This window comes from Taeniopygia guttata, chromosome Z, assembly GCF_048771995.1.
Source record: "Taeniopygia guttata chromosome Z, bTaeGut7.mat, whole genome shotgun sequence".
Lineage (NCBI taxonomy): Eukaryota > Metazoa > Chordata > Aves > Passeriformes > Estrildidae > Taeniopygia > Taeniopygia guttata.
In genome coordinates this window covers 15576729-15604575 of record NC_133063.1, presented here as the reverse complement: position 1 = coordinate 15604575, position 27847 = coordinate 15576729, and the positions used below count along the sequence as shown (strand labels likewise).

General features: G+C 49.2%; 2 protein-coding genes across 2 annotated transcripts; both read left to right on the top strand.

Annotated features, from left to right (window-relative positions):
* The first annotated feature begins 8365 nt into the window (after positions 1-8365).
* Positions 8366-9925, top strand: LOC140681846 (inositol 1,4,5-trisphosphate receptor-interacting protein-like 1). Its single transcript, XM_072922360.1, has one exon. It carries the CDS (start codon positions 8366-8368, stop codon positions 9923-9925), a length of 1560 nt encoding a protein of 519 aa, XP_072778461.1.
* A 10606-nt stretch (positions 9926-20531) lies between these two features.
* On the top strand, positions 20532-22091 carry LOC140681845 (inositol 1,4,5-trisphosphate receptor-interacting protein-like 1). Its single transcript, XM_072922359.1, has one exon. The coding sequence runs from the start codon at positions 20532-20534 to the stop codon at positions 22089-22091; it is 1560 nt and encodes a 519-aa protein (XP_072778460.1).
* The last annotated feature ends 5756 nt before the right edge of the window (positions 22092-27847 follow it).

Sequence of the window (27847 nt, the reverse complement as noted above, 5' to 3'; positions counted from 1 at the left end):
GCTGCCCTCTGTCAGTGGGAAGCCACTGGCCCTGGCGCTGTCCCTCCAGGCCCTTGCCAACAGCCCCTGTGCCGGTCTCTCACGGCTCCCGTGCAGGGACCCAAAGGCCGCAGGAGGGTGCCCCTGGAGAAGCCCTTGGAGAGCGCAGGGGCCAGGAATGCCGCCATGAGGGCAGCAAGCAGGGCCTGGCCTGCCTGTCCCTGCGGGAGGGCACAGGGCGGGCGCTGAGGCCCTGCCAGCTGGAGCTGGGAGCTCTGCAGCGCGGCCGGCAGAGAGCCGTGGGCTCCCGCAGCTCTGCAGCCCTCACGGCTGAGGCAGCTGCCCGGGCACAGCCGGCCGGGGACACGCGGCCCGCCCGGGGCCACCCGCAGGGGGACCCTGCTCTGGGGCCAGCCCAGGCCGCAGCAGGGAGCACCCCAAGGGGCAGTGCCCGGGCAGGGAACGGCTCTGCCCGGGGACAGGGCTCCGGGAGCAGGGCAGCAGGGCCGGAGGTGCCGGGCACAGAGAGCGAGGGACACAGTGGTGTAGTAACAGCCTGGCTGCCTTGGGGCCTACACAACAGGCTGACAGGGCACAGACAGGCAGGCAGAAACTCCCATCCTCTTTGCATCCTGGGGCCAGACTGTGCCTGGATGCATCCTGAGACCTACCCTGACTCAGGTGCAGCACCTCATACTTGATCTTTTTAAACCACATGAGACTGCTATGGTTCCACTCCTCAAGCACATCACATCTCTTTAGTAGTCATTCCATTCTTCAGGTGTGTCAGCTGCTGCTTGGTGACATCAGCAAACCTGCTGAGGATACCTCTGTGTACAGGATTAATGAAGATATTAATAGACATTGCTCAGAGAACAGAACTTTGAGGTCCATCCTGACTCTTAGCTGTTGATCTCTGGAAGCACCATGCATGCAATTTCTTATCCATCCAACAGTCCAGGCACCAAATCCATCTCTCTCAAATTTAGGGAGAATGTTTTGGGGATCATGTCAAAGGCTTTACGGTAGTCCAGATAAATGACACCTGTAGCCTTCCCCTTGTCCCTTCATGTACTCGATCCATCATTGAAGGCCATTGGGTAGGTCGGGCAAGACTCACCCTCGGCTGTCCCAAATCACCTCCCTGTTCTCCATGTGCCTTAGCATAGCTTCAAGGAGGATGTGTTCCGTGATCTTCCGAGGCACTGACATGAGGCTGATGGGTTGGTCATTTCCAGAGTATTCCTTTCTACCCTTTTTTAGAATGGGTGTAGTGGGTTCACCTTGGCTGAATGCCAGGTGGTCACTAAGCCACTCCATCACACTCCCTTTCCTAGTGTGACAGGGGAGAGAACATAAAATGGAAAACAAGTAGTCAGTTGAGATAAGGCTGTTAATTGAAGTGAAAAAATTGAGTTTGTGCATGCAGAAGTAAAGGAGAAAAAACATTTATTCTCTACTTCTCATAGACGAGCAATGTTCAGCCACTTCCCGGGAAGCAGCAATTTCTCTATTCTCTTGTCTTCTTGTTCCCTATGAGATACTGGGCCTATTGTACCACACACCTTAACGGAGCAGAGTGATACTTCATAAAGAGAGATCTGTTCTGCTTAGAAACCCAGCCATGAGTGGCCTCTAGCTGGAGCCAGAGGTTTATGTATTCCACTCTGGCCCTGGAGAATCATAACAAGTGAATGGCTGCGGACGCACTTCCCCTCTCCAGAACATCAGTCTTCCCTTGTTAAAGCACCCTGAGCAGGGGAAGAGGGAAACAACCATTTCCAACTGTTTGGCTAGCCCAAATCATACGCACTGATGAATAAAGGATGGGAATTGCTCACAAAGTACTTGCTGACTTTCTCTACTCCCCTCTAGCAGCAGTTTCTTTAGTATGGTGACTTCTTCTTTTGTGAGGGTGATGCAAAAGGGAAGTAAACAAGCAGAGCCAGCAATCAGACTGCAAGTTAGGTCACTGCAAAGAAAAGGGGTTAATCTTTCACTCAGAGCAAGAAAGGGTTAGATAAAAACATGCCTGTGTGGAGTGTGGAATGCTGCAACAGGTCCCAAAGCAGTGGCGGCAAAGGCCTGAGCACAGGAAAGGGTCTGGTGATTAAGTCTGATGAGGAGCAGCTGAGGGAGCTGGAGGGGCTGAGAATGGAGAAGAGGAGGCTCAGGGGGGCTTTCTTGTTCTCTACAACTCCCTGACAGAAGTGTGGAGCCACACCCCAGGTGGGGGTCAGGCTCTGCTCCCAGGAAACAAGGGAGAGGACAAGAGGAAATGGCCTCAACTTCTGTCGGGGGGGGCTTAGATTGGGTATTAAGGACAAATTTCTCCTCTGAAAAGGTTGTTAAGTGTTGTCATGGCTGCCCGTGGAATTAATGATATTGTCATGTCTGGAGACTCTTATGGAATGTGTGGATGTGGCACCTGGGGACATGGTTTCAAAGTCGACTTGTCAATGTCAGGTTTGTGGGTGGACTCTCTACAATCTTAGAGATCTTTTTCAACCTAAACAAGTCCATACTACTGCGATGGGAAGCCACTTTTAACCCAAGGAGTATTTGGTAATGTCATTTCATAAAGTCATTAAAAGGAACTTCACTCTAGTGCTCAAACTTATGCAGCTGCTTTTCTCTTTACTCTCCTCATCTTCACTTCTACCTTCAGCCTCGGAACAGGAGAACTGGCTTTGGTGGGACCAGTGGTAGTGGGAAAGCCTCATGCCAGGGGGTTGTAGGTTGGTTTATTTCTGCCAAGGTTGGAGCTGCATCCAGAAAACGCTGTGATCCCTCCAGTCCTTATTGACACTCTTTGACTGCTCTGAGGTGAGTTGCAGGCTGCAAGAGATGTTGGTCAACCTGAGATGTCTGCAGCTTTTCTGCCGCCTTCTGCTGGGCACAGGCTTTTCCACCTACACCCTGAAGACCATCGTCATGCACCTCCTGAACAGTCTCCCCGTGTCACAATGGCGCAGGAGGTATTTCTTGCAGCGCATGCGAGATATCAGTGTGAACCTGCGCTGCTCTCTGGAGGAGAAATGCCTTAACCACTTTATCATAGGCAACAAGAGATTGCCTCAGGAGATTAGCTTGCCCCTGGACATTGCAGCAGCTGAGCCACCCAATCTCTTCCATCAGCTGGCACGGTGTCCAGCTGCCCACTCTCAGGCGATGAGCGAGTACCAGGATGTTCGGCGTCAGCTCGCAAGTGTGCTGCTCATTGGCTCATGAAAGAGGTGATCATGCGTACAGCTGTGCTTGTGGGCTTCACAGGCAGTAGCAGAAAACCACCTCACGTCCCCGAGGAAAAGAGAGGGGAACGTGGGATACAGAAAGAGAAGATATAAAGCTTCTGCGCAGCAGCACTCTGCCATCAGCAGCAGCTACAGTGTTGTTATGAACAAAAAATAAAAATTTAAACTTTTGGGCAATGTTGTTAACAATGTCTGTATAAAAAGGGTTGTTGTTGATACAAGTAACAAGTTATAATTGGATAAGTAGTTAACAGGGTGTGGTGCAGGCTTGGATGTTGTGGCTACAAAGTAAGGTGATTAGTTGTATTAGAGATCAATACTGTTGTATACACCTGAAAGGGGACTGGAACCAGGGAGGAAATGCCAATCTTTGTGGAGGGGGGGCAGAGAAGCTTCTAGAAGTATACCATCGTAGAGCACAGCCACAGCTTGGATTAAGACTGGAGGAGAGACCAGCCAATAAGAAGCAAGAATCTCAAAATGATTGCACCAGCTTATGGGCCAATCAGCAACAGAAAAAGAAACCGATCACAGCACGGATCCTGAGCGCCCCAGTAAGGGAAGAAGAGAGAGACTTTAAAAGGCCTGGGGTGTGTGACACCCAGGTCTTTGCTTGGAGCTGGTATCCTTAGAAATGCCCCTAGGTGTACAATTACTAAATTGTTGAAACAGTCTCCGGACTAGTCGGAGGCTTTGGCTTCCAGTTGTTCTGTCTGTAATAAACAGGCTTACTTGTTTGTAATTAACTGGCCTGCTTTTTTTTGTTACTTTGAAGTTTTCGTTGTAAGCCTGTCCATAACAGGGTTGTCTTGGCAGTCTCCCCAGCACAGCATCCAGAGATGACTACCGTGTGGAGGCCCAGAGAAGCTGACTTCCATTGCAGGGCGGATTGTGGTGATGGACTCCCCTTGCCCCTGGCTGCACTACAATCTGAGAAACCCTCATTAGGCCTAAGCCTTGACAAACTCCATTTATATTAAGCTCCTTTTGAATGTATCAGAAACATTCTTTGTTCCCAGGAACTAACAGGTGTCTAACTAGTGCAATTTTTTTTCTTTTTTTTTTAATGAACAGCCTTGGAAAATTATTTTTCTTTGCTGATTTATTTTTCTTTGCTGACTTTTTTTGACTAAGAACCCAAGTGGAATAATATTCTTGTTGACAAACCTTCAAACAAAGTTACAGAGAAAAGACCTGAATGATGGAACATTCCTATGACTAAATCCCACTCTGTTGCAACTGTAAAGTGTCCAAAGGGAGACCTTTTGAGCTCTTGATTCTCAGAATATAAGGGAGCAATGAGTGAGTCTCTAACATTGATAATTGTATGGCAGTGGAGCCAACCAGGAACTGTTGGTAATAGCCAAGGACTGCTGGTATTAAAATGCTGTGAGAAAGACCAAGATATGGCTGGAGAAGGGGGGCCAGGCGGAAATAGGGCAGCACTTTTCAGTGAGAAAGAGCCACAGCACAGTACAGCATAAGCACAAGAATAAGGCCAAGAAGAGAGCGTGGACTATAGAGTAGGATTAAGACCCTCAAAAAGCACCAAAGCCCTCTGCCCCATGTCCAGGAAGGCCTGAAAGAAAAGACTGTACATGGTAATTAATTGACATAGAAAGTGGGAAACCTGTGTTTAGGGCAGAGAAACCTGTCGATAAAAAGGTAACCCCCAAGCCTGGAAAGTGCCCTCAGGACCCTGGACATCTCATAGACCAGACCAGCACAGCTGGATTGATGCTGAACTCAGGATTATTGCCAGGATTGGCACTGCAGCCAGGATTGACATTCCATTAACTGGATCAACACTGGAACCAGGACGGGTGTTCTTTTTTTGTCTCTCTTTTCTTCTTTGTCTTTTTCTTTCTCTCTTTCTTTAATTCATCTCTCCCTCTTTTTCTTCTCTTCCCTTTAACCCTACCCCTTTATCCACAACCCACTGCCTTGTGCTCATGTCAGGGGACTAACATATTGATTTCCAAGCCCAGTGTGTAGTTAGGTAATAAAGTTTTCTGATTGTGGACCCCCTGACTTTTGTTACTCATTTGGATCGCAAATCTTCAGCGCTTCCTTCCCCTTAAGCATGGGTCGTCACACTTCAGCGGCTACGAAGATGGCTTTCATCCCCCTTTCCTCTAACACTGTCACAGCCAGGGTGACCATTTTAGATGGACCCAGAAATTCTTGCTGGCAGCTGCAGCTGGTCAGGGACCGTGCAAGAGGCATCGCTAAGATTCCTCCTTGTGTTCACTGGGGTCTGTATGGAGGAGCTACCCATCCTTAGACACTGCCTGGGCAAAATCTGACACAGACCCGAGCATGCAGGACATGGAGAAGGCACTGCTCAATCAGCAGGGGGAATTGCTGCCACACCTTTCCTCTAGAGTAAAAGCACACTTGGACACTGTCTGCCATCCCTTTTGTGAGACAATCTATTCCCTCTGTGAGCTTCACTCAGTCTCTAAGGGATCACTGAGCCAGGATGATGACACTGGTGGATAATGCTCTAAGGAATGAAAGGAAATCTCTTGATCAGTCACACAAAGTCATACTCATGGTGCACCTCAACTTCTTAGCTGCAAATGGAGACATCACAGGGAAGAGCTGAACAAGCCCAGAAAATTCTGGAAGTACACACTGAAAGTAGCTTTTTGACATGGGTACTGTGGGAGCCAACTAGCCTCCTAGACCTGGAGTTTGTCTGTAGAGATGTTCTTGTGGGTGAAGTGGTGATTGATGCTGTCTTGGGCACAGTAATCAAGAAGTGCTTGAGTAAAAAAAATCTTAGGTGTTATGGAAAAAACTGTCCGCAGAGCTACTCCCAAGGGTTGTAGGAGAGCAAGCTCAGGAACTAATTAAGAAGGGCCCCTGAGCATGTAGTTTGAAGGGCATTGATGTCCACAAATGCTAGTCCTTTTTATTAGAAACACTTCTATAAGAGCACAAGTCTGATGAAAGAGGGCTGAGGGAAGTGGGGTGTGGAGGCTGGTGGGCCAAGAGGGAAAGAATCCACAGCACTCCCCTGGAGGGAAAACCTCTCAAGCCATACCCACTTAGGTTGAGGATAAAGGCTTCTCCCAGCATGCCTTGTTGTGACATGCAGATTTAATGTATCCCATTGGCCCTTCCCTCTCACTCCACCCCTGTGCCCTCATCCCGTTGGCCCTAGTGTTCTGTCCCGCCCCTCAAGATCCCTGTGTAAATCCCTGCTTTCCCAGCCTGAGTGGCTCTTTGTCCCTGGACCATCTCAAGGAAGAAGCTCAATAAAGGCTCACCTTGGAAGTCCCCACAAAGACCCCGTCTCTTCTTCTGCGTCGCCCGGATCATAAAAGAGCTGAAATCACCCGGTGTGAGCACAGACGGCGAGGTGTTTTGTGAGGCTTCTTCAGAAAGGTCATGGCACTCAGAACACTGCCCGCTGCAATAGTGGGGGTGTTTAGCAGAGAGAAAAAGCGCCTCAGAGGGACCTTACAGTTCCCTACAGCTCCCTGAAGGGAGGTTGTAGCCGGGTGGGGATTGATTTCTTCTCCCAGGTGTGGCAGGGCATCTCATTCTGCTCAAGAGCTGATCTGTGGTTTGTTACCTGGACAGGTAATTCAAACAGGAATAACAGTCTTGCAGTGAATTCTTTTGCCACTGTGGGGTTAACAGCGGGCTGGCATCTCCCAGCTGCCAAGAAACATCTTACTGTTAAAGTGAGAGCTGGAAAGACAAGCTGGATTTCTCACTGACAGGCACCTCACTTTATAACTCTAAAAAGCCATACCAAACTTTCACAAAGCAGAAATTTTCTATACATTTCTCTGGAAATGTGTGGTGTTTCTCTTGTGGACAAGGACACTTGTTTTGCAATTACTGCTGAGGAGGTTAAGTGAAAGACATCCAAATAATTATCATCATCATCACTGTGGTGTGTAAGATTTGACTCCTGTTTCTTTGACAAGCTTTCCTATAGATACCTTCATGTTGTACATTGTTTGTTATGGTTTAATCTACGTCTAGTACCTTTTAGTTTTATACTGAGTAGTAAGTAACTCCGAGATCTTTCATCTATTATCTCTTGTTTATTTAATAAATAATTCATTTTATAAATAGATTTGATCTTTAGAACTTGCGGGCCAGAGTGATTTCTTAAACATGAACTGTTGACAAAATCTTTGGCTAACAATGGGCATGTCTGAACATCCCACTTGTCCAGTGACACAAGGAAACAAGCAATAAGAACAAGGAAAATGACCTCACGTTGCATCAGATATAGATGTTTAGATTGGATTTTAGAAAAACTGCTTTCATCAAAAGTACTATCAAGTGTGGAAAGTGGCTGCCTAGGGAAATAGCTGAGTCCCCACTCTTGAAGGGATTGAAAAGGCATGGAATATTTGAGGACTCAATTTCTTAAAGGAGTAGGCAGTGTTAGGTTCGCGGTCCCACTGTGGGATCTTCAGGGACTTTTTCAACCACTCTGATTCTGAGATCTGAGTGTAGCTCAACCCGTGAGGAGTCAAAGCTTAGACTCAATGATCCTCAAGGGCGCCTTCCAACAGGGATATCTATGAGATTGTGAGTGGAAGGCAGATGAAAATAAATCCAAAAGAGAGAACAATGGGAGTTATTTGAAGAAGCTTCCCTCAAAAGCAGCCTTAAGCAGTGCACCAGGGCCTTTCTGAGTTCCTGAGGGAGGAGTTGGCTGAGGGGACAAAGGGTGGGGTTGGCTGGTCTGTGATGCGCTCTGGCACCTGTGACATCACAGGGGACGTGTCACAGAGGGGGAAGCAATAAAAGGCCCCAGCAGGTTAACGCTGGCCCTCTATTGCTTGGGCAAGCGGTGAGTACACACACGGCGGGGAGGCTGGGCTGGGGACAAGGGCTGGGGCAGAAACGCTGCAACCGGGGCTGGCTTCTCCCCCTGCAGGCAGGGACAGCCCCTCATGGGAGAGCCTTGGGCAGGCCACAGGGCTGCTGCTGCTGCTGCAGCTCCAGGGGCACTGGGATAGCCCTTGCTGCCTGCCAGCTGTCTGGGGCCCTGTCCTTCCTGCGCCCAGAACCCTGAGCATCCTGTCCTCCCTGCAGCAAGCAGTAGTTCCCGCCCTCCCTTCCCCACTCAAGGCCTTCTCTCCCTCCTCCTGCAGACCATGGATCCAGTCGTGTTCCTGTTCGCGCTCTTGCAAGGTCTCATCCAGTACCCGCCGCCCGTGGGTGATGGTTTGGATGAGGAAGCACATTGGCACATGGAAGCGCGTGCAAAGTACTTGGAATGGGAGAGGCTTCGGCTGGAGCAGCAGGTGGAGCAGCTCTCCCAGAAGAAGATGCCACACTTGCAGCTCTTAGCTGTTGCTGTGCTCCTGGCCCTGGTCTTGGTGCTGTGGATTATTGGGTGGAAAAGCAGCCTGAGGAGAGAGGAGAATGAAGAAGAAAACCATGGTGCAAATGAAGAGGAAGTTGGCAATGTTGCTGGAAATGAAGATGACAATGATGGAAATGATGTTGCCAATGGGGCTGCACTTGCAGAAAACAACAATGACAATGATGTTGCAAATGTAGTCCAAGAAGAAGAAGACAATGTTGACGATCGTGTTGGACAAGATATAATGGAGCGCATAGAGGGGCCTGTAGAGGACCTGCAGAGAGTCTGTGAGTGGATAACTGACCTGATGGACGATTATACAATTTACTTTGGGCATGTCTTGTTTGACAGTTTCTACCCAGTCCTGCACCGACCCATCGGGGTGGGCAGTGCCTTTGAAGGGTGGAGTCCCTGGGAGCAGGATGTCGTGTACCGTGTGCTCATACCCATGACTCCTCCCCGAGGCCACAGCTTCCACCTGGAGCTGGACGGTGAGGGGCAGAGGCACGTGAGGAACTTCCGTGTCCGCGTGCAGCTGGAGTGCACCTGCACGAGGCAGCAGCAGGGTGAGAACATGCTGTGCTTCCTGCACAACCCCGAGGAGGAGCTGAGGAGCAATCAGGATCCCAGCCTCCTAGACACCCTGTGCACCGACTCCTACCTGGACGTGCAGAAAACTGCCCGCTGGTTCCAGCAACTGGTGAAAGCAATCATGCCACCTTTGCCTCAGTTACAAAACCGGAATTTAATCCCGCTGCCCTCCACACACTCCTGCCAATTCAAGGCGATCAGTGGCGGAGAAAGCTTCAGGATTGAGATCCTGTTCGGGGTGCGGAGAGGTGGCTCTGACATATTCGTGAGCAGCCAGCCTAGGGAAACACGCACCCCAAGCACTCTATGGCCTGAGACTTATGCTGTGGCAGAGGTGAAGTTCTTCATGCACATTGCCAGGAAGGCCCCCCCCGACAGTTTGCACCTGAGATGTCTGCAGCTTTTCTGCCGCCTTCTGCTGGGCACAGGCTTTTCCAACTACACCCTGAAGACCATCGTCATGCATCTCCTGAACGGTCTCCCCGTGTCACAATGGCGCAGGAAGTATTTCTTGCAGCGCATGCGAGATATCAGTGTGAACCTGCGCTGCTCTCTGGAGGAGAAATGCCTTAACCACTTTATCATAGGCAACAAGAGATTGCCTCAGGAGATTAGCTTGCCCCTGGACATTGCAGCAGCTGAGCCACCCAATCTCTTCCATCAGCTGGCACGGTGTCCAGCTGCCCACTCTCAGGCGATGAGCGAGTACCAGGATATTCGGCGTCAGCTCGCAAGTGTGCTGCTCATTGGCTCATGAAAGAGGTGATCATGCGTATGTGCTTGTGGGCTTCACAGGCAGTAGCAGAAAACTACCTCACGTCCCCGAGGAAAAGAGAGGGGAAGGAACGTGGGATACAGAAAGAGACGATATAAAGCTTCTGCGCAGCAGCACTCTGCCATCAGCAGCAGCAACAGTGTTGTTATGAACAAAAAAAGCAAATTTAAACTTTTGGGCAATGTTGTTAACAATGTCTGTATAAAAAGGGTTGTTGTTGATACAAGTAACAAGTTATAATTGGATATGTAGTTAACAGGCTGTGGTGCAGGCTTGGATGTTGCGGCTACAAAGTAAGGTGATTAGTTGTATTACGCTGTGGCAGAGGCTGAGTTCTTCAAGTACATTGCCAGGCAGGCCCCCCCTGACAGCTCGCACCTCAAATGCCTTCAGTTCTTCTCCCATCTTGTTCTGGGCTTCAGCTTCTCCACCTACACCATGAAGACCATTGTCATGCACCTGCTCATTGCCATGCCCGTGTCATCGTGGAGCAGGGGACATCTCCGGGAGCGACTGACGGATATCAGGGACAGCCTGCATATATGTTTGTGACAAAAATGCCTCCAGCACTTCATTGTGGGTAACCGGAGGTTTCCTCAGGACATCAATTTACCCCCAGATGTAAGAATGGGTAGGACATACAGTCTCTTCCATCACCTGGCGCAGCAGCCGGCTGCCCACACCCAGGCAATGCGGGATTACCGGGTGCTGCACAAGACGTTCAAAAGGATCGCTCTCGGAGAGGATGACTGAAGGAAGGGCAGGAGCCATGGCCAAGTGCACAGAGCAGTGCTTGTGCTGCTCGCAGCTGGCAGCAGACAACCACCTCCTAGCACAAATTTGGTGCTAAGGAGAAGAGGATGCGTGCAAAGGCTCTGGAGAAGGTCCAACAGCCTCTGCTGGCACCTCAGAAAGTGGACTGCCACGGGAGGGTTTATTCTACTTCTTTGTATCATTTCACTTTCCAAAAAAGGCACCCAGCTGTCATTGAGCCCTGCTCTACATGCTGAGCTAAAGTCTCCAAACCCCACCTGCAATATGCAGTTCTTCCCAGCCTTTGAGGAGAGCTAAAATTTCAAGCATGAAAAAAGTGGGAATCTGGGACAGAAAAAGAAAAATAGAAATGGGGCAAAAAAGAATATGAGGGAAAACTGGCACTGGTGACCCGGGATGAGTCAATGGATGGAGCCTCTCCATGTCCCTGGAAGAGACACCTTTATGTCAACATTAGACCACGTGTGTTGGAGCTGACATGAAATTTTATCTATAGCAGAATCAAGGCTTTTGTTTCATAGATAGATCTATTGTGTATGCCTGTTATATACTATAAAGTTTATGAATTATCATATCTACTAGTAAAATACGATAAATCAAAACAATATAGTAACATAAATAATATCAAAATATGAAATATGGAGTTACATCAGGATAAAAAGTGATTTTAAAGAGTTGCATATGTAATTTCGTTTAAATAGTAACAGTAGAAGACATATTTATTGTCAGTGTCTGTTGTGACACATATTGTTGCTCATAGTCCCTTTATGTCTGGAAGGTTTTTCATAAAATAGATATATTTATTACATATATAGCATACATATGATATATACTTGCTGTATACATTAAATATGAATATAACTCTGTAATATATATTCTATATCATATGCCTATAATAGATTACATGCGTGATATAAATTTTATACAGATGTAAAGCCATATCCAGTCTTGCTATCTGTTGCAACCCATATTCCCGCTCTAGAGTTAATGCATTTATAAGTAGCAAACTGGAAAACGCTTTGCTCTGGTGTCAATAAAAGGCAATTTGTACAGAATCTGGAGTGTGCAAGACTTTATTGATGTCAGCCAGGCCTATAGTAGTGGTAAATGTCACGGGCTGTGAATCTGGGCTCATGAGCATGACTCCTTGAACTCAACCAAACTCAGAGTGGTGAATTATCTCTAGCCGAAATTAAGCCAAGCCACCCCCAGCCCCTCTGATCACAGAATCCCAGAATGCCTTGGCTTGGAAGGGTGCTTAGAAATTGTCTTGTCCCAGCCCTGCTGCCAAGGGCAGGGACACCTTCCGCTAGGCCAGGTTGCTCCAAGGCCCATCCAAGCTGGCCTGGAACACAGCCAGGGATGGGGCAGCCACAGCTCCTGTGGGCAGCGTGGGCCAGAGGCTCAGCAGCCTCAGAGAGCAGAAGTCCTTGCACAGCTCCAGCCTAAGGCTGCCCTCTGTCAGTGGGAAGCCACTGGCCCTGGCGCTGTCCCTCCAGGCCCTTGCCAACAGCCCCTGTGCCGGTCTCTCACGGCTCCCGTGCAGGGACCCAAAGGCCGCAGGAGAGTGCCCCTGGAGAAGCCCTTGGAGAGCGCAGGGGCCAGGAATGCCGCCATGAGGGCAGCAAGCAGGGCCTGGCCTGCCTGTCCCTGCGGGAGGGCACAGGGCGGGCGCTGAGGCCCTGCCAGCTGGAGCTGGGAGCTCTGCAGCGCGGCCGGCAGAGAGCCGTGGGCTCCCGCAGCTCTGCAGCCCTCACGGCTGAGGCAGCTGCCCGGGCACAGCCGGCCGGGGACATGCGGCCCGCCCGGGGCCACCCGCAGGGGGACCCTGCTCTGGGGCCAGCCCAGGCCGCAGCAGGGAGCACCCCAAGGGGCAGTGCCCGGGCAGGGAACGGCTCTGCCCGGGGACAGGGCTCCGGGAGCAGGGCAGCAGGGCCGGAGGTGCCGGGCACAGAGAGCGAGGGACACAGTGGTGTAGTAACAGCCTGGCTGCCTTGGGGCCTACACAACAGGCTGACAGGGCACAGACAGGCAGAAACTCCCATCCTCTTTGCATCCTGGGGCCAGACTGTGCCTGGATGCATCCTGAGACCTACCCTGACTCAGGTGCAGCACCTCATACTTGATCTTTTTAAACCACATGAGACTGCTATGGTTCCACTCCTCAAGCACATCACATCTCTTTAGTAGTCATTCCATTCTTCAGGTGTGTCAGCTGCTGCTTGGTGACATCAGCAAACCTGCTGAGGATACCTCTGTGTACAGGATTAATGAAGATATTAATAGACATTGCTCAGAGAACAGAACTTTGAGGTCCATCCTGACTCTTAGCTGTTGATCTCTGGAAGCACCATGCATGCAATTTCTTATCCATCCAACAGTCCAGGCACCAAATCCACCTCTCTCAAATTTAGGGAGAATGTTTTGGGGATCATGTCAAAGGCTTTACGGTAGTCCAGATAAATGACACCTGTAGCCTTCCCCTTGTCCCTTCATGTACTCGATCCATCATTGAAGGCCACTGGGTAGGTCGGGCAAGACTCACCCTCGGCTGTCCCAAATCACCTCCCTGTTCTCCATGTGCCTTAGCATAGCTTCAAGGAGGATGTGTTCCGTGATCTTCCGAGGCACTGACATGAGGCTGATGGGTTGGTCATTTCCAGAGTATTCCTTTCTACCCTTTTTTAGAATGGGTGTAGTGGGTTCACCTTGGCTGAATGCCAGGTGGTCACTAAGCCACTCCATCACACTCCCTTTCCTAGTGTGACAGGGGAGAGAACATAAAATGGAAAACAAGTAGTCAGTTGAGATAAGGCTGTTAATTGAAGTGAAAAAATTGAGTTTGTGCATGCAGAAGTAAAGGAGAAAAAACATTTATTCTCTACTTCTCATAGACGAGCAATGTTCAGCCACTTCCCGGGAAGCAGCAATTTCTCTATTCTCTTGTCTTCTTGTTCCCTATGAGATACTGGGCCTATTGTACCACACACCTTAACGGAGCAGAGTGATACTTCATAAAGAGAGATCTGTTCTGCTTAGAAACCCAGCCATGAGTGGCCTCTAGCTGGAGCCAGAGGTTTATGTATTCCACTCTGGCCCTGGAGAATCATAACAAGTGAATGGCTGCGGACGCACTTCCCCTCTCCAGAACATCAGTCTTCCCTTGTTAAAGCACCCTGAGCAGGGGAAGAGGGAAACAACCATTTCCAACTGTTTGGCTAGCCCAAATCATACGCACTGATGAATAAAGGATGGGAATTGCTCACAAAGTACTTGCTGACTTTCTCTACTCCCCTCTAGCAGCAGTTTCTTTAGTATGGTGACTTCTTCTTTTGTGAGGGTGATGCAAAAGGGAAGTAAACAAGCAGAGCCAGCAATCAGACTGCAAGTTAGGTCACTGCAAAGAAAAGGGGTTAATCTTTCACTCAGAGCAAGAAAGGGTTAGATAAAAACATGCCTGTGTGGAGTGTGGAATGCTGCAACAGGTCCCAAAGCAGTGGCGGCAAAGGCCTGAGCACAGGAAAGGGTCTGGTGATTAAGTCTGATGAGGAGCAGCTGAGGGAGCTGGAGGGGCTGAGAATGGAGAAGAGGAGGCTCAGGGGGGCTTTCTTGTTCTCTACAACTCCCTGACAGAAGTGTGGAGCCACACCCCAGGTGGGGGTCAGGCTCTGCTCCCAGGAAACAAGGGAGAGGACAAGAGGAAATGGCCTCAACTTCTGTCGGGGGGGGCTTAGATTGGGTATTAAGGACAAATTTCTCCTCTGAAAAGGTTGTTAAGAGTTGTCATGGCTGCCCGTGGAATTAATGATATTGTCATGTCTGGAGACTCTTATGGAATGTGTGGATGTGGCACCTGGGGACATGGTTTCAAAGTCGACTTGTCAATGTCAGGTTTGTGGGTGGACTCTCTACAATCTTAGAGATCTTTTTCAACCTAAACAAGTCCATACTACTGCGATGGGAAGCCACTTTTAACCCAAGGAGTATTTGGTAATGTCATTTCATAAAGTCATTAAAAGGAACTTCACTCTAGTGCTCGAACTTATGCAGCTGCTTTTCTCTTTACTCTCCTCATCTTCACTTCTACCTTCAGCCTCGGAACAGGAGAATTGGCTTTGGTGGGACCAGTGGTAGTGGGAAAGCCTCATGCCAGGGGGTTGTAGGTTGGTTTATTTCTGCCAAGGTTGGAGCTGCATCCAGAAAACGCTGTGATCCCTCCAGTCCTTATTGACACTCTTTGACTGCTCTGAGGTGAGTTGCAGGCTGCAAGAGATGTTGGTCAACCTGAGATGTCTGCAGCTTTTCTGCCGCCTTCTGCTGGGCACAGGCTTTTCCACCTACACCCTGAAGACCATCGTCATGCACCTCCTGAACAGTCTCCCCGTGTCACAATGGCGCAGGAGGTATTTCTTGCAGCGCATGCGAGATATCAGTGTGAACCTGCGCTGCTCTCTGGAGGAGAAATGCCTTAACCACTTTATCATAGGCAACAAGAGATTGCCTCAGGAGATTAGCTTGCCCCTGGACATTGCAGCAGCTGAGCCACCCAATCTCTTCCATCAGCTGGCACGGTGTCCAGCTGCCCACTCTCAGGCGATGAGCGAGTACCAGGATGTTCGGCGTCAGCTCGCAAGTGTGCTGCTCATTGGCTGCTGAAAGAGGTGATCATGCGTACAGCTGTGCTTGTGGGCTTCACAGGCAGTAGCAGAAAACCACCTCACGTCCCCGAGGAAAAGAGAGGGGAACGTGGGATACAGAAAGAGAAGATATAAAGCTTCTGCGCAGCAGCACTCTGCCATCAGCAGCAGCTACAGTGTTGTTATGAACAAAAAATAAAAATTTAAACTTTTGGGCAATGTTGTTAACAATGTCTGTATAAAAAGGGTTGTTGTTGATACAAGTAACAAGTTATAATTGGATAAGTAGTTAACAGGGTGTGGTGCAGGCTTGGATGTTGTGGCTACAAAGTAAGGTGATTAGTTGTATTAGAGATCAATACTGTTGTATACACCTGAAAGGGGACTGGAACCAGGGAGGAAATGCCAATCTTTGTGGAGGGGGGGCAGAGAAGCTTCTAGAAGTATACCATCGTAGAGCACAGCCACAGCTTGGATTAAGACTGGAGGAGAGACCAGCCAATAAGAAGCAAGAATCTCAAAATGATTGCACCAGCTTATGGGCCAATCAGCAACAGAAAAAGAAACCGATCACAGCACGGATCCTGAGCGCCCCAGTAAGGGAAGAAGAGAGAGACTTTAAAAGGCCTGGGGTGTGTGACACCCAGGTCTTTGCTTGGAGCTGGTATCCTTAGAAATGCCCCTAGGTGTACAATTACTAAATTGTTGAAACAGTCTCCGGACTAGTCGGAGGCTTTGGCTTTCAGTTGTTCTGTCTGTAATAAACAGGCTTACTTGTTTGTAATTAACTGGCCTGCTTTTTTTTGTTACTTTGAAGTTTTCGTTGTAAGCCTGTCCATAACAGGGTTGTCTTGGCAGTCTCCCCAGCACAGCATCCAGAGATGACTACCGTGTGGAGGCCCAGAGAAGCTGACTTCCATTGCAGGGCGGATTGTGGTGATGGACTCCCCTTGCCCCTGGCTGCACTACAATCTGAGAAACCCTCATTAGGCCTAAGCCTTGACAAACTCCATTTATATTAAGCTCCTTTTGAATGTATCAGAAACATTCTTTGTTCCCAGGAACTAACAGGTGTCTAACTAGTGCAATTTTTTTTCTTTTTTTTTTAATGAACAGCCTTGGAAAATTATTTTTCTTTGCTGATTTATTTTTCTTTGCTGACTTTTTTTGACTAAGAACCCAAGTGGAATAATATTCTTGTTGACAAACCTTCAAACAAAGTTACAGAGAAAAGACCTGAATGATGGAACATTCCTATGACTAAATCCCACTCTGTTGCAACTGTAAAGTGTCCAAAGGGAGACCTTTTGAGCTCTTGATTCTCAGAATATAAGGGAGCAATGAGTGAGTCTCTAACATTGATAATTGTATGGCAGTGGAGCCAACCAGGAACTGTTGGTAATAGCCAAGGACTGCTGGTATTAAAATGCTGTGAGAAAGACCAAGATATGGCTGGAGAAGGGGGGCCAGGCGGAAATAGGGCAGCACTTTTCAGTGAGAAAGAGCCACAGCACAGTACAGCATAAGCACAAGAATAAGGCCAAGAAGAGAGCGTGGACTATAGAGTAGGATTAAGACCCTCAAAAAGCACCAAAGCCCTCTGCCCCATGTCCAGGAAGGCCTGAAAGAAAAGACTGTACATGGTAATTAATTGACATAGAAAGTGGGAAACCTGTGTTTAGGGCAGAGAAACCTGTCGATAAAAAGGTAACCCCCAAGCCTGGAAAGTGCCCTCAGGACCCTGGACATCTCATAGACCAGACCAGCACAGCTGGATTGATGCTGAACTCAGGATTATTGCCAGGATTGGCACTGCAGCCAGGATTGACATTCCATTAACTGGATCAACACTGGAACCAGGACGGGTGTTCTTTTTTTGTCTCTCTTTTCTTCTTTGTCTTTTTCTTTCTCTCTTTCTTTAATTCATCTCTCCCTCTTTTTCTTCTCTTCCCTTTAACCCTACCCCTTTATCCACAACCCACTGCCTTGTGCTCATGTCAGGGGACTAACATATTGATTTCCAAGCCCAGTGTGTAGTTAGGTAATAAAGTTTTCTGATTGTGGACCCCCTGACTTTTGTTACTCATTTGGATCGCAAATCTTCAGCGCTTCCTTCCCCTTAAGCATGGGTCGTCACACTTCAGCGGCTACGAAGATGGCTTTCATCCCCCTTTCCTCTAACACTGTCACAGCCAGGGTGACCATTTTAGATGGACCCAGAAATTCTTGCTGGCAGCTGCAGCTGGTCAGGGACCGTGCAAGAGGCATCGCTAAGATTCCTCCTTGTGTTCACTGGGGTCTGTATGGAGGAGCTACCCATCCTTAGACACTGCCTGGGCAAAATCTGACACAGACCCGAGCATGCAGGACATGGAGAAGGCACTGCTCAATCAGCAGGGGGAATTGCTGCCACACCTTTCCTCTAGAGTAAAAGCACACTTGGACACTGTCTGCCATCCCTTTTGTGAGACAATCTATTCCCTCTGTGAGCTTCACTCAGTCTCTAAGGGATCACTGAGCCAGGATGATGACACTGGTGGATAATGCTCTAAGGAATGAAAGGAAATCTCTTGATCAGTCACACAAAGTCATACTCATGGTGCACCTCAACTTCTTAGCTGCAAATGGAGACATCACAGGGAAGAGCTGAACAAGCCCAGAAAATTCTGGAAGTACACACTGAAAGTAGCTTTTTGACATGGGTACTGTGGGAGCCAACTAGCCTCCTAGACCTGGAGTTTGTCTGTAGAGATGTTCTTGTGGGTGAAGTGGTGATTGATGCTGTCTTGGGCACAGTAATCAAGAAGTGCTTGAGTAAAAAAAATCTTAGGTGTTATGGAAAAAACTGTCCGCAGAGCTACTCCCAAGGGTTGTAGGAGAGCAAGCTCAGGAACTAATTAAGAAGGGTCCCTGAGCATGTAGTTTGAAGGGCATTGATGTCCACAAATGCTAGTCCTTTTTATTAGAAACACTTCTATAAGAGCACAAGTCTGATGAAAGAGGGCTGAGGGAAGTGGGGTGTGGAGGCTGGTGGGCCAAGAGGGAAAGAATCCACAGCACTCCCCTGGAGGGAAAACCTCTCAAGCCATACCCACTTAGGTTGAGGATAAAGGCTTCTCCCAGCATGCCTTGTTGTGACATGCAGATTTAATGTATCCCATTGGCCCTTCCCTCTCACTCCACCCCTGTGCCCTCATCCCGTTGGCCCTAGTGTTCTGTCCCGCCCCTCAAGATCCCTGTGTAAATCCCTGCTTTCCCAGCCTGAGTGGCTCTTTGTCCCTGGACCATCTCAAGGAAGAAGCTCAATAAAGGCTCACCTTGGAAGTCCCCACAAAGACCCCGTCTCTTCTTCTGCGTCGCCCGGATCATAAAAGAGCTGAAATCACCCGGTGTGAGCACAGACGGCGAGGTGTTTTGTGAGGCTTCTTCAGAAAGGTCATGGCACTCAGAACACTGCCCGCTGCAATAGTGGGGGTGTTTAGCAGAGAGAAAAAGCGCCTCAGAGGGACCTTACAGTTCCCTACAGCTCCCTGAAGGGAGGTTGTAGCCGGGTGGGGATTGATTTCTTCTCCCAGGTGTGGCAGGGCATCTCATTCTGCTCAAGAGCTGATCTGTGGTTTGTTACCTGGACAGGTAATTCAAACAGGAATAACAGTCTTGCAGTGAATTCTTTTGCCACTGTGGGGTTAACAGCGGGCTGGCATCTCCCAGCTGCCAAGAAACATCTTACTGTTAAAGTGAGAGCTGGAAAGACAAGCTGGATTTCTCACTGACAGGCACCTCACTTTATAACTCTAAAAAGCCATACCAAACTTTCACAAAGCAGAAATTTTCTATACATTTCTCTGGAAATGTGTGGTGTTTCTCTTGTGGACAAGGACACTTGTTTTGCAATTACTGCTGAGGAGGTTAAGTGAAAGACATCCAAATAATTATCATCATCATCACTGTGGTGTGTAAGATTTGACTCCTGTTTCTTTGACAAGCTTTCCTATAGATACCTTCATGTTGTACATTGTTTGTTATGGTTTAATCTACGTCTAGTACCTTTTAGTTTTATACTGAGTAGTAAGTAACTCCGAGATCTTTCATCTATTATCTCTTGTTTATTTAATAAATAATTCATTTTATAAATAGATTTGATCTTTAGAACTTGCGGGCCAGAGTGATTTCTTAAACATGAACTGTTGACAAAATCTTTGGCTAACAATGGGCATGTCTGAACATCCCACTTGTCCAGTGACACAAGGAAACAAGCAATAAGAACAAGGAAAATGACCTCACGTTGCATCAGATATAGATGTTTAGATTGGATTTTAGAAAAACTGCTTTCATCAAAAGTACTATCAAGTGTGGAAAGTGGCTGCCTAGGGAAATAGCTGAGTCCCCACTCTTGAAGGGATTGAAAAGGCATGGAATATTTGAGGACTCAATTTCTTAAAGGAGTAGGCAGTGTTAGGTTCGCGGTCCCACTGTGGGATCTTCAGGGACTTTTTCAACCACTCTGATTCTGAGATCTGAGTGTAGCTCAACCCGTGAGGAGTCAAAGCTTAGACTCAATGATCCTCAAGGGCGCCTTCCAACAGGGATATCTATGAGATTGTGAGTGGAAGGCAGATGAAAATAAATCCAAAAGAGAGAACAATGGGAGTTATTTGAAGAAGCTTCCCTCAAAAGCAGCCTTAAGCAGTGCACCAGGGCCTTTCTGAGTTCCTGAGGGAGGAGTTGGCTGAGGGGACAAAGGGTGGGGTTGGCTGGTCTGTGATGCGCTCTGGCACCTGTGACATCACAGGGGACGTGTCACAGAGGGGGAAGCAATAAAAGGCCCCAGCAGGTTAACGCTGGCCCTCTATTGCTTGGGCAAGCGGTGAGTACACACACGGCGGGGAGGCTGGGCTGGGGACAAGGGCTGGGGCAGAAACGCTGCAACCGGGGCTGGCTTCTCCCCCTGCAGGCAGGGACAGCCCCTCATGGGAGAGCCTTGGGCAGGCCACAGGGCTGCTGCTGCTGCTGCTGCAGCTCCAGGGGCACTGGGATAGCCCTTGCTGCCTGCCAGCTGTCTGGGGCCCTGTCCTTCCTGCGCCCAGAACCCTGAGCATCCTGTCCTCCCTGCAGCAAGCAGTAGTTCCCGCCCTCCCTTCCCCACTCAAGGCCTTCTCTCCCTCCTCCTGCAGACCATGGATCCAGTCGTGTTCCTGTTCGCGCTCTTGCAAGGTCTCATCCAGTACCCGCCGCCCGTGGGTGATGGTTTGGATGAGGAAACACATTGGCGCATGGAAGCGCGTGCAAAGTACTTGGAATGGGAGAGGCTTCGGCTGGAGCAGCAGGTGGAGCAGCTCTCCCAGAAGAAGATGCCAAACTTGCAGCTCTTAGCTGTTGCTGTGCTCCTGGCCCTGGTCTTGGTGCTGTGGATTATTGGGTGGAAAAGCAGCCTGAGGAGAGAGGAGAATGAAGAAGAAAACCATGGTGCAAATGAAGAGGAAGTTGGCAATGTTGCTGGAAATGAAGATGACAATGATGGAAATGATGTTGCCAATGGGGCTGCACTTGCAGAAAACAACAATGACAATGATGTTGCAAATGTAGTCCAAGAAGAAGAAGACAATGTTGACGATCGTGTTGGACAAGATATAATGGAGCGCATAGAGGGGCCTGTAGAGGACCTGCAGAGAGTCTGTGAGTGGATAACTGACCTGATGGACGATTATACAATTTACTTTGGGCATGTCTTGTTTGACAGTTTCTACCCAGTCCTGCACCGACCCATCGGGGTGGGCAGTGCCTTTGAAGGGTGGAGTCCCTGGGAGCAGGATGTCGTGTACCATGTGCTCATACCCATGACTCCTCCCCGAGGCCACAGCTTCCACCTGGAGCTGGACGGTGAGGGGCAGAGGCACGTGAGGAACTTCCGTGTCCGCGTGCAGCTGGAGTGCACCTGCACGAGGCAGCAGCAGGGTGAGAACATGCTGTGCTTCCTGCACAACCCCGAGGAGGAGCTGAGGAGCAATCAGGATCCCAGCCTCCTAGACACCCTGTGCACCGACTCCTACCTGGACGTGCAGAAAACTGCCCGCTGGTTCCAGCAACTGGTGAAAGCAATCATGCCACCTTTGCCTCAGTTACAAAACCGGAATTTAATCCCGCTGCCCTCCACACACTCCTGCCAATTCAAGGCGATCAGTGGCGGAGAAAGCTTCAGGATTGAGATCCTGTTCGGGGTGCGGAGAGGTGGCTCTGACATATTCGTGAGCAGCCAGCCTAGGGAAACACGCACCCCAAGCACTCTATGGCCTGAGACTTATGCTGTGGCAGAGGTGAAGTTCTTCATGCACATTGCCAGGAAGGCCCCCCCCGACAGTTTGCACCTGAGATGTCTGCAGCTTTTCTGCCGCCTTCTGCTGGGCACAGGCTTTTCCACCTACACCCTGAAGACCATCGTCATGCATCTCCTGAACGGTCTCCCCGTGTCACAATGGCGCAGGAAGTATTTCTTGCAGCGCATGCGAGATATCAGTGTGAACCTGCGCTGCTCTCTGGAGGAGAAATGCCTTAACCACTTTATCATAGGCAACAAGAGATTGCCTCAGGAGATTAGCTTGCCCCTGGACATTGCAGCAGCTGAGCCACCCAATCTCTTCCATCAGCTGGCACGGTGTCCAGCTGCCCACTCTCAGGCGATGAGCGAGTACCAGGATATTCGGCGTCAGCTCGCAAGTGTGCTGCTCATTGGCTCATGAAAGAGGTGATCATGCGTATGTGCTTGTGGGCTTCACAGGCAGTAGCAGAAAACTACCTCACGTCCCCGAGGAAAAGAGAGGGGAAGGAACGTGGGATACAGAAAGAGACGATATAAAGCTTCTGCGCAGCAGCACTCTGCCATCAGCAGCAGCAACAGTGTTGTTATGAACAAAAAAAGCAAATTTAAACTTTTGGGCAATGTTGTTAACAATGTCTGTATAAAAAGGGTTGTTGTTGATACAAGTAACAAGTTATAATTGGATATGTAGTTAACAGGCTGTGGTGCAGGCTTGGATGTTGCGGCTACAAAGTAAGGTGATTAGTTGTATTACGCTGTGGCAGAGGCTGAGTTCTTCAAGTACATTGCCAGGCAGGCCCCCCCTGACAGCTCGCACCTCAAATGCCTTCAGTTCTTCTCCCATCTTGTTCTGGGCTTCAGCTTCTCCACCTACACCATGAAGACCATTGTCATGCACCTGCTCATTGCCATGCCCGTGTCATCGTGGAGCAGGGGACATCTCCGGGAGCGACTGACGGATATCAGGGACAGCCTGCATATATGTTTGTGACAAAAATGCCTCCAGCACTTCATTGTGGGTAACCGGAGGTTTCCTCAGGACATCAATTTACCCCCAGATGTAAGAATGGGTAGGACATACAGTCTCTTCCATCACCTGGCGCAGCAGCCGGCTGCCCACACCCAGGCAATGCGGGATTACCGGGTGCTGCACAAGACGTTCAAAAGGATCGCTCTCGGAGAGGATGACTGAAGGAAGGGCAGGAGCCATGGCCAAGTGCACAGAGCAGTGCTTGTGCTGCTCGCAGCTGGCAGCAGACAACCACCTCCTAGCACAAATTTGGTGCTAAGGAGAAGAGGATGCGTGCAAAGGCTCTGGAGAAGGTCCAACAGCCTCTGCTGGCACCTCAGAAAGTGGACTGCCACGGGAGGGTTTATTCTACTTCTTTGTATCATTTCACTTTCCAAAAAAGGCACCCAGCTGTCATTGAGCCCTGCTCTACATGCTGAGCTAAAGTCTCCAAACCCCACCTGCAATATGCAGTTCTTCCCAGCCTTTGAGGAGAGCTAAAATTTCAAGCATGAAAAAAGTGGGAATCTGGGACAGAAAAAGAAAACTAGAAATGGGGCAAAAAAGAATATGAGGGAAAACTGGCACTGGTGACCCGGGATGAGTCAATGGATGGAGCCTCTCCATGTCCCTGGAAGAGACACCTTTATGTCAACATTAGACCACGTGTGTTGGAGCTGACATGAAATTTTATCTATAGCAGAATCAAGGCTTTTGTTTCATAGATAGATCTATTGTGTATGCCTGTTATATACTATAAAGTTTATGAATTATCATATCTACTAGTAAAATACGATAAATCAAAACAATATAGTAACATAAATAATATCAAAATATGAAATATGGAGTTACATCAGGATAAAAAGTGATTTTAAAGAGTTGCATATGTAATTTCGTTTAAATAGTAACAGTAGAAGACATATTTATTGTCAGTGTCTGTTGTGACACATATTGTTGCTCATAGTCCCTTTATGTCTGGAAGGTTTTTCATAAAATAGATATATTTATTACATATATAGCATACATATGATATATACTTGCTGTATACATTAAATATGAATATAACTCTGTAATATATATTCTATATCATATGCCTATAATAGATTACATGCGTGATATAAATTTTATACAGATGTAAAGCCATATCCAGTCTTGCTATCTGTTGCAACCCATATTCCCGCTCTAGAGTTAATGCATTTATAAGTAGCAAACTGGAAAACGCTTTGCTCTGGTGTCAATAAAAGGCAATTTGTGCAGAATCTGGAGTGTGCAAGACTTTATTGATGTCAGCCAGGCCTATAGTAGTGGTAAATGTCACGGGCTGTGAATCTGGGCTCATGAGCATGACTCCTTGAACTCAACCAAACTCAGAGTGGTGAATTATCTCTAGCCGAAATTAAGCCAAGCCACCCCCAGCCCCTCTGATCACAGAATCCCAGAATGCCTTGGCTTGGAAGGGTGCTTAGAAATTGTCTTGTCCCAGCCCTGCTGCCAAGGGCAGGGACACCTTCCGCTAGGCCAGGTTGCTCCAAGGCCCATCCAAGCTGGCCTGGAACACAGCCAGGGATGGGGCAGCCACAGCTCCTGTGGGCAGCGTGGGCCAGAGGCTCAGCAGCCTCAGAGAGCAGAAGTCCTTGCACAGCTCCAGCCTAAGGCTGCCCTCTGTCAGTGGGAAGCCACTGGCCCTGGCGCTGTCCCTCCAGGCCCTTGCCAACAGCCCCTGTGCCGGTCTCTCACGGCTCCCGTGCAGGGACCCAAAGGCCGCAGGAGGGTGCCCCTGGAGAAGCCCTTGGAGAGCGCAGGGGCCAGGAATGCCGCCATGAGGGCAGCAAGCAGGGCCTGGCCTGCCTGTCCCTGCGGGAGGGCACAGGGCGGGCGCTGAGGCCCTGCCAGCTGGAGCTGGGAGCTCTGCAGCGCGGCCGGCAGAGAGCCGTGGGCTCCCGCAGCTCTGCAGCCCTCACGGCTGAGGCAGCTGCCCGGGCACAGCCGGCCGGGGACACGCGGCCCGCCCGGGGCCACCCGCAGGGGGACCCTGCTCTGGGGCCAGCCCAGGCCGCAGCAGGGAGCACCCCAAGGGGCAGTGCCCGGGCAGGGAACGGCTCTGCCCGGGGACAGGGCTCCGGGAGCAGGGCAGCAGGGCCGGAGGTGCCGGGCACAGAGAGCGAGGGACACAGTGGTGTAGTAACAGCCTGGCTGCCTTGGGGCCTACACAACAGGCTGACAGGGCACAGACAGACAGGCAGAAACTCCCATCCTCTTTGCATCCTGGGGCCAGACTGTGCCTGGATGCATCCTGAGACCTACCCTGACTCAGGTGCAGCACCTCATACTTGATCTTTTTAAACCACATGAGACTGCTATGGTTCCACTCCTCAAGCACATCACATCTCTTTAGTAGTCATTCCATTCTTCAGGTGTGTCAGCTGCTGCTTGGTGACATCAGCAAACCTGCTGAGGATACCTCTGTGTACAGGATTAATGAAGATATTAATAGACATTGCTCAGAGAACAGAACTTTGAGGTCCATCCTGACTCTTAGCTGTTGATCTCTGGAAGCACCATGCATGCAATTTCTTATCCATCCAACAGTCCAGGCACCAAATCCATCTCTCTCAAATTTAGGGAGAATGTTTTGGGGATCATGTCAAAGGCTTTACGGTAGTCCAGATAAATGACACCTGTAGCCTTCCCCTTGTCCCTTCATGTACTCGATCCATCATTGAAGGCCACTGGGTAGGTCGGGCAAGACTCACCCTCGGCTGTCCCAAATCACCTCCCTGTTCTCCATGTGCCTTAGCATAGCTTCAAGGAGGATGTGTTCCGTGATCTTCCGAGGCACTGACATGAGGCTGATGGGTTGGTCATTTCCAGAGTATTCCTTTCTACCCTTTTTTAGAATGGGTGTAGTGGGTTCACCTTGGCTGAATGCCAGGTGGTCACTAAGCCACTCCATCACACTCCCTTTCCTAGTGTGACAGGGGAGAGAACATAAAATGGAAAACAAGTAGTCAGTTGAGATAAGGCTGTTAATTGAAGTGAAAAAATTGAGTTTGTGCATGCAGAAGTAAAGGAGAAAAAACATTTATTCTCTACTTCTCATAGACGAGCAATGTTCAGCCACTTCCCGGGAAGCAGCAATTTCTCTATTCTCTTGTCTTCTTGTTCCCTATGAGATACTGGGCCTATTGTACCACACACCTTAACGGAGCAGAGTGATACTTCATAAAGAGAGATCTGTTCTGCTTAGAAACCCAGCCATGAGTGGCCTCTAGCTGGAGCCAGAGGTTTATGTATTCCACTCTGGCCCTGGAGAATCATAACAAGTGAATGGCTGCGGACGCACTTCCCCTCTCCAGAACATCAGTCTTCCCTTGTTAAAGCACCCTGAGCAGGGGAAGAGGGAAACAACCATTTCCAACTGTTTGGCTAGCCCAAATCATACGCACTGATGAATAAAGGATGGGAATTGCTCACAAAGTACTTGCTGACTTTCTCTACTCCCCTCTAGCAGCAGTTTCTTTAGTATGGTGACTTCTTCTTTTGTGAGGGTGATGCAAAAGGGAAGTAAACAAGCAGAGCCAGCAATCAGACTGCAAGTTAGGTCACTGCAAAGAAAAGGGGTTAATCTTTCACTCAGAGCAAGAAAGGGTTAGATAAAAACATGCCTGTGTGGAGTGTGGAATGCTGCAACAGGTCCCAAAGCAGTGGCGGCAAAGGCCTGAGCACAGGAAAGGGTCTGGTGATTAAGTCTGATGAGGAGCAGCTGAGGGAGCTGGAGGGGCTGAGAATGGAGAAGAGGAGGCTCAGGGGGGCTTTCTTGTTCTCTACAACTCCCTGACAGAAGTGTGGAGCCACACCCCAGGTGGGGGTCAGGCTCTGCTCCCAGGAAACAAGGGAGAGGACAAGAGGAAATGGCCTCAACTTCTGTCGGGGGGGGCTTAGATTGGGTATTAAGGACAAATTTCTCCTCTGAAAAGGTTGTTAAGAGTTGTCATGGCTGCCCGTGGAATTAATGATATTGTCATGTCTGGAGACTCTTATGGAATGTGTGGATGTGGCACCTGAGGACATGGTTTCAAAGTCGACTTGTCAATGTCAGGTTTGTGGGTGGACTCTCTACAATCTTAGAGATCTTTTTCAACCTAAACAAGTCCATACTACTGCGATGGGAAGCCACTTTTAACCCAAGGAGTATTTGGTAATGTCATTTCATAAAGTCATTAAAAGGAACTTCACTCTAGTGCTCGAACTTATGCAGCTGCTTTTCTCTTTACTCTCCTCATCTTCACTTCTACCTTCAGCCTCGGAACAGGAGAATTGGCTTTGGTGGGACCAGTGGTAGTGGGAAAGCCTCATGCCAGGGGGTTGTAGGTTGGTTTATTTCTGCCAAGGTTCGAGCTGCATCCAGAAAACGCTGTGATCCCTCCAGTCCTTATTGACACTCTTTGACTGCTCTGAGGTGAGTTGCAGGCTGCAAGAGATGTTGGTCAACCTGAGATGTCTGCAGCTTTTCTGCCGCCTTCTGCTGGGCACAGGCTTTTCCACCTACACCCTGAAGACCATCGTCATGCACCTCCTGAACAGTCTCCCCGTGTCACAATGGCGCAGGAGGTATTTCTTGCAGCGCATGCGAGATATCAGTGTGAACCTGCGCTGCTCTCTGGAGGAGAAATGCCTTAACCACTTTATCATAGGCAACAAGAGATTGCCTCAGGAGATTAGCTTGCCCCTGGACATTGCAGCAGCTGAGCCACCCAATCTCTTCCATCAGCTGGCACGGTGTCCAGCTGCCCACTCTCGGGCGATGAGCGAGTACCAGGATGTTCGGCGTCAGCTCGCAAGTGTGCTGCTCATTGGCTGCTGAAAGAGGTGATCATGCGTACAGCTGTGCTTGTGGGCTTCACAGGCAGTAGCAGAAAACCACCTCACGTCCCCGAGGAAAAGAGAGGGGAATGTGGGATACAGAAAGAGAAGATATAAAGCTTCTGCGCAGCAGCACTCTGCCATCAGCAGCAGCTACAGTGTTGTTATGAACAAAAAATAAAAATTTAAACTTTTGGGCAATGTTGTTAACAATGTCTGTATAAAAAGGGTTGTTGTTGATACAAGTAACAAGTTATAATTGGATAAGTAGTTAACAGGGTGTGGTGCAGGCTTGGATGTTGTGG

What these genes read in the sequence shown, in the direction of transcription:
- LOC140681846 (XM_072922360.1), top strand. Translation starts at nt 8,366, where the DNA reads ATGGATCCAGTCGTGTTCCTGTTCGCGCTCTTGCAAGGTCTCATCCAG.
- LOC140681845 (XM_072922359.1), top strand. Translation starts at nt 20,532, where the DNA reads ATGGATCCAGTCGTGTTCCTGTTCGCGCTCTTGCAAGGTCTCATCCAG.